Raw genomic sequence first — 6,523 nt, 5'->3', positions numbered from 1 at the left:
GTTACAGGAAACGTTACAGGAAACGTTACAGGAAACATACACAAAGCCGCGTTAAACGACCTGAAATGATGTTTTCACATGTGTCTTCTGGCTGATATGACTTCTGATTGACGACTGTATCCGAAATCTGGATGAAAACCAGTTTAAATCGATTTGATCCTTTTGTAAAATCTGGACATTTTCAGACGAGCCTCAGACCGTCTGGTTTTAAGTATTAAACTCCTGCCTAAATATTTATGACGGGTTAAATGCAGTGGAGGGATTTCACTTCGGGGGTTTAGTAAAGTCTAACAGCTGCTTCGGTGGATCTGCTCAGCGCTGACCAGTTACAAGCTGCGGTTATAATGGGAAGCTCCCAGTATGGAGCTGTGCTGATAATGGGAAGCTCCCAGTGTGGAGCTGTGTGAATTGTGCTGCGGCTCGAAAAAACCTGCTGCGCACGAAGGTTAAAAAATAATAAAGTGCAGCGGGATGGCTCATCGTGGGTTTCCTGGCGAGGCCGAATATCTCCTCTGATCGGAATAAGCGTCTCTCTGTTGACGAGCAGCCGCCCATTAAAGCGTGATTCACAGATTAAACTCCTCATCACAAAATCTCCTCCGCCGGCCGCCGAACATAACCACAACATCGCTGCTGCAGAAAAGAAACAGGTAATTACCAAAAAAAAAAAGAAATTCTTAAATTAGATGAGTCATAAACACCTGGACGTGAGCTGAATACGTGTAATAATTTTTTTCTTTCACGCAGCAGATGATCACAACACGAGGAGCTCGCAACATGAATTTCTCCATTTCCGTTATCGCCCAAAATATTTGCACAACTTGTTCTTTGCCTCCTTTTGTTTCCTCTGATATTAAAGAGAAGCTCTTGTTACTCTGTGACGTGCGTTTCATCGTTTTGGAGAAAATTGTGATGCTGGCTGAAGCTGAGCAGCAGGCAGGAGCTCAAAGGGAGAGAGCGAACCGGCCGCGTATCGAGAGGAAACAGTCTCTTTCACTGACGTACGAGCAGCACAAAGAAAAGGCTTTTTTTTAAGCTTTCAGTTCGTCTTCAAACGGCTGAATGAGACTGAAAAGTGGAAACTCAGAGAGCACAAGTCCCATGATGCCTTTGAACCACAGAGGGTCGACTTCAAGCTGCGCACAGATTCAGATTCACATGATGGAGTTATTATTGTATCACAGCCTGCGCCGGATGAATTTTTAGATTTAGGATTAGGAGGTGCGTTATGCACGGGTGCAGGTGAGTTTGTGAGGCAGGTGATCGCAGTCTGGAAAAAGGCGATGGCTAACCTGGCAAGAAATGTCAAAAAAATTAAAATTACCGAAAAATTTGTTTAAAAAAAGAGAGTTTTTTTAAAGAGGGAAATGTGTCCTGAACACTGTATTTATAATTAAAATACTTTCATATTTAAAATTATGTCACAGAAAAAATATATAATAGGTAATTTTTTATTGCTTATTTTCATTGTTTTGTTGGGTTTTTTTTGCTAAAAACACGGCTGGAAATATCCCAGCTTTTGGGAAAAATACCCACTTTTGTTGTTAAAATAAAAAAAAAAAAAACTACTTTTATAGCAACAAACATGGATGTGTCCATGGAAATGTCCAAAACTGTTTAAAAACTAAAACCTGCTTTTGTGGCTACAAACACGACTGAAAAATTCTTGAAAAAAAAAAAGCACTTTTGTTGCTAATAACACAAATGGAAATGTCATTAACTGTTGTTCAAAAAAAAAAAATTAAATAAATAAATAAAAATAAAAGCTTTAGTCTCTATAAACATGAACGTAAATGCTCCTAACTGTTGTTTTAAATAAAATGAAAAAAATAAAAAAGCTTTAGTCTCTATAAACATGAATGAAAATGCCCCGAACTGTTGTTTTAAATAAAATTAAAAAATAAAAATAAAAAAGCTTTAGTCTCTATAAACATGCATAAAAATGCCCCGAACTGTTGTTTTAAATAAAATTTAAAAAATAAAAATAAAAAAAGCTTTAGTCTCTATAAACATGCATAAAAATGCCCCAGCCTCTCTTTAAAAAATATCATTTTTTGGTTCCTACAAACACGGCTGGAATCATAAAAATGCATCACATCTGTGCGAGTGGGTGGAGACGAGGAGCTGATGAACACACCTGGAGTTTTTCAGAGGCGCTTCAGGTCGGCTAAAGAGGTCACGTCTTTCTGGGCCGCGTCCTTCGGAGGATCTGGTCCTGAATTCAGATGCAGCAATCGTGTGAGAGAGTCTGCGAGTGGACAGAAAAATAAAAATGACAGGAGACACTGAATCCTCAGCAGCTTCGGGTCTGCTGAGCCTGACCTCTGACCTCCAGCCCAAAAAGAAGCATTTCTCCACGGGGATCGATAAAGTATCCGATTATTATTCTGCGCAGAGAGCGAGCTGCGGATCAGCGGGGGGAGACGGGGAAGGGGTTTGTGTCGCTGTTAATTCGAGGGCAAAAAGACGAACGCTCGCCTTTTTGTTATTTAGTCATTTGTGCTGCGCGCACTCGCCGCCTCTCTGCTCACAGTTTCACTCTTTCAGCAGCACAAACGAATCTTTAATGTCTTTGACGGCATTTAGACGACTAATCAAGCTGCCATGTTCAAAACGTCGATTCACGTTTGACCTCCAGATTAAGGTCAAAGTTCAGCTGTGAAAACAAAACAAAAAAACTCCTCTTATCCCCGCAGCGCTGTGATTTAAGCGCCAAATTATTCCAGATTGACGGTAAAATAAAGAGTTGGTACGGTCATAAAAATAACCTGGAAGTCACAGAATTTGCAAGCAAATTTAGTAAATTTCCAGTCCTGGAAAAGTTTTGGAAAACTTAATATACCCTGAAAGTTTTGGAAAAGTCATGGAAGTTTGATTCACAAACCTGCAGAAAAACACACGATGTGTGCAAGGACTGATGGGAACCAATATGGCAAATGGTGCCATTTTTGGTGATTTAAAAAAACATCACCAGCCATTTTTTAAGGAAAATGAAAAAAACACCAATTAAGAACAAAAATAAATAAATAAATTTCACAAATTTTAGTGACTTGAAAATTATTGAAAAAAATAAGAAATTGCAATTAAAAAACAAACAAACTGCATTTCAAAAAATTTGGTGACTTAAAAACACGCTTCCTTTAAAATCCCCCCTAAAATTGTTGAAGAAAAGAAAAATTGTCTTGAGGCATGTTTTCTTTGAAAATCACCAAAAAGTTTTGATTGAAAAAAAAATCAACATTTTAAAGAACCAAACATGAACCCCCCAAAATACCTTCAGACATGTTCCTTAAAAATCCCCTAAAATATTTAAAGAAAAAAAAGCCATATTTTTTTTAAAAAGGAAAAAAAATGGCCTTTTTTTTTTTTTTTTAAAGTAAAATCTGCCTTCCAAACCTAAATAACCAACAGTCCCTAACAGTGCTAAAGAGCGCCGGGCGCAGAGGTCGGGGCTCTTGTACCTGCAGACTTCTCTCTTTTCACAGTGCAGCGCTGTGATTTAACGGTTAAATTATTCCAGATCGAGCGGTGAAATATGTCACGGGCTCCGTGGATGAATGTGCATTTGGATTATAGGCGGACGACGACGCGCCGCTGGTTGCACAAGCAGAGGTGATGCAACAACTCTAAAGAAAACCAACATCCAATTACGGGCCGAGCGGCGGCGGCGTGAAGAGACGCAATTAGTTGCATAAGCCTTTCTGAGAATATCTGTCCATCTCCCAGAGACGTCCTGAGCGCGTCTGACATACAAAGAAAATGGCGGTTATTGTCTCACCGGCCAATTAAGACACAGACGCGTTATGTAACTGTGTGTTTAGTGCATAATGCAGCAGATGCGGCCCAGAGAGGCGGATTCGGTTTTGGCGATCTGACCTGTGACGCAGGGCCGTCTCCAGGATTTGGGGACAGATTGTAGACCTCTGTAGGGGGATCCTGCTTTTTACTGAACAAGCTCTATTTTGATGCTTTTGTTTGCACTCTGACACCTTATTGATGCTGATTTTTTAAACTTTAGTTCTGAATTGTGATGTTAAAAATATCAGAAGTTTGCGATCAGCGCTGAGCAGAAACTGAATATTTCACAGCTGCTGTCATTCAGCAGTTATTGACTAGAAAATGGAAAATAATCAGAATTTTTGTTAAAAGTGGCAAAATCAAACTAAGCACATTTAGTCAAGTACATGTGTGGACAGATTATTAGATGAGGGGCGTTTTATCGTTATTAGGGACTGTTTGTTATTTATGAGAGGAGAGGGTGCAAAATCATGTCAAATACTTCTAAGTAAATAAAAAAAGCACTTTTTTATTTTGACTTCGAGAAGGGACACACGACTTTAAACGGTTTTGTAGTTTTTTTATCAATGATTTTTAAAGAAAACATGCCTTCCAAACCTGCACGACACATTAACGATTTCTGATTTCTTTTAAAAAATTTTCCAGCAATTTTTTTTCTTTAAAGTTTTTTTGGCAATTTTTTTTTCAAAAAAATGTTTTGAAGATTTTTCTTTTCTTTTAAAATTTCTGGCATTTTTTTCCACTCTTTTTTTTAAATGGCTTTTTTTTCTTTAAAAGCATTTCTTTTTTTGTTTATATAGTTTTGGTGATTTTTGTCTTCTTTTTTTCTTCTTCTTTTTTGGTAATTAATTTAAATTTTTTTAAACTGATATGCTTTATTTAAATTTCAGCTTTATAAAGATTTTTTATAGAAAACATGCCATGCAAACCAACAGACCCGCTAAAAGAAAAATCACTAAAATTTGCCAATTATCACATCAGAAAAATGTAAAAACAGACATTATTGTTGAATTTTCAAATTTCCGACGGACCTTAAAAACATCATGTGGGACGTGTACTTCCTGCATTTCTCTGCAGGAAAAATACTTGTAGCTTTGAGGTGCGTAAAGAAAAACCCATAAGCCCTTTCTAATAAATAAAGAACAGTCCCTTAGGCCCTGTCTTATTTTGAAACCCTGCAGCCTCTGCAGCCTCCAGGCTGATGCCGCCGCTGTGATGTGCTGACTGAAAGTGGAGCCGCAGGATTTCAGGACTCAAACTTGTGACGCTTCCTGTACATCCTCACACAGCTGGGTGTGTGTCGAACATTTTAAGAAGACACGGCGGCGTAAGGAAGCCGGTTTCGAATCCCTGGAGTTTGACGAGGAAATCTAGTCGGATATTTCTCACGAGACTCTCACCTATGATTTTGTTTTTTTCCCTCTTCACTTTTTATTCATGGCGGGAGGCTTATCTGAGCGTGTGCTGTGTTTCTCAACAATCCTGATTCACATTCACACAGTTACACTCGCTCTCGCCCGGGAGCTGCGCGGTACAACCGCGGGCTGCTGCCGAAAAGCCTCAGAGGACGAGGCTGAGGGAGGGGAGGCCACGCTCACCTCACAGATTTAACCCCCGAGGTCCAGCGGCCCACCGTGACTGAGAGCTGCAGGAGCAAAGATTCAGCAGCGGCACACTTCAACACACCAACCTCATTTTTTAACCAATCTGTAGAGAAAACAAACTTCCTTTTTGTGCATAAAATCTGCAAAAAGCTTTTTCTTTTTTATTGCTCTTTGTAGATAAAAACTCTTTTAACGCTTACGGACACTGACATCAGTTTTCTTGTGCTGCATTTTGACGCCTTTTAACCAGCATTTAAACGTCTTTTTTCCATTTGTTTTCTCTCAAAAAGGAAAAATATGATGAGTAACTAGAAATGTCCAACAAACTGCAAAAATGAGCATTTTATTTTGGTCATTTTCTTGTTTCTTTTCAATCATTATTAATATTATTTTCTTTCCCTTTCTGCCCTAACTTTAGGTAATTTTCTTGCTTATTTTTGGGCCATTTCTTGTTAAGTTGCTCATTGCTCTCCAATGTTTATTCTTTTCAGAAATGAAGCCAATTTGCCAGTAGAACATTTCTTAGAGCACTTTCGTGGGGTCATTTATTTTTTACTTTTCTTTTTTCTTATTCTAAGGTAATTTTCTTGTACCTAATTTCTTGTTTTTTCTCTGGGCCATTGCTTGTTAAGTTGCTCATCGTCCGACCTTCTGCTGCTCCACCTGTGCTCAGAGTACGCTCTGCGCTCCGAGAGTGTGGAACAATGTATAACTGCACGGTACGCATATTCAAACAGTACCACTATTGAACGCTCCAAAAATATAAAATCAAAACACGGTGGCAGATGTTTAACTTTAAAAACCTAAAAATTTGTGCATGAAAACAGCTCAGACTTCAATTTTAAAAATTCCAAAACTTACCAGGAACTCCACTCGTTTCTCGTATTTCCTAAAACTTTCCAAGTGTGGACTGGTAGCCGGAGAGGTGCCGGCTCATTGCCGAGGTGTCCCTGAGCAAGGCACTGAACCCTGCGCTGCTCAGGGTGTGTGTTTTGTGTAATCTGTAAAATATCAACAAAGTGAAACAGAAATGAATAAAGGTATGCTTAACTGTAGACAATTTCATATTTTTTCAAGTTATTTCCAGGAAACTATCTGGAAAAATACAAAAAAAAAAGACA

At 38.7% G+C, this 6,523-nt stretch overlaps 1 protein-coding gene across 1 annotated transcript in view; it reads right to left on the bottom strand.

The window, feature by feature from the left end:
* Positions 1-791, bottom strand: part of LOC121958107 (tenascin-like) — a 14,585-nt gene extending 13,794 nt beyond the window's left edge. The window contains exon 1 of the mRNA XM_042506980.1: positions 744-791. Within this exon, the coding sequence (XP_042362914.1) occupies positions 744-791 (48 nt within the window). The remainder of the gene's footprint in view (positions 1-743) is intronic.
* Between the last annotated feature and the right edge of the window lie 5,732 nt (positions 792-6,523).

The sequence above is a fragment of the Plectropomus leopardus genome, chromosome 18 (assembly GCF_008729295.1).
Source record: "Plectropomus leopardus isolate mb chromosome 18, YSFRI_Pleo_2.0, whole genome shotgun sequence".
Lineage (NCBI taxonomy): Eukaryota > Metazoa > Chordata > Actinopteri > Perciformes > Serranidae > Plectropomus > Plectropomus leopardus.
The sequence above is the reverse complement of the archived record's forward strand: the minus strand, read 5'-3'. Positions and strand labels throughout refer to the sequence as shown.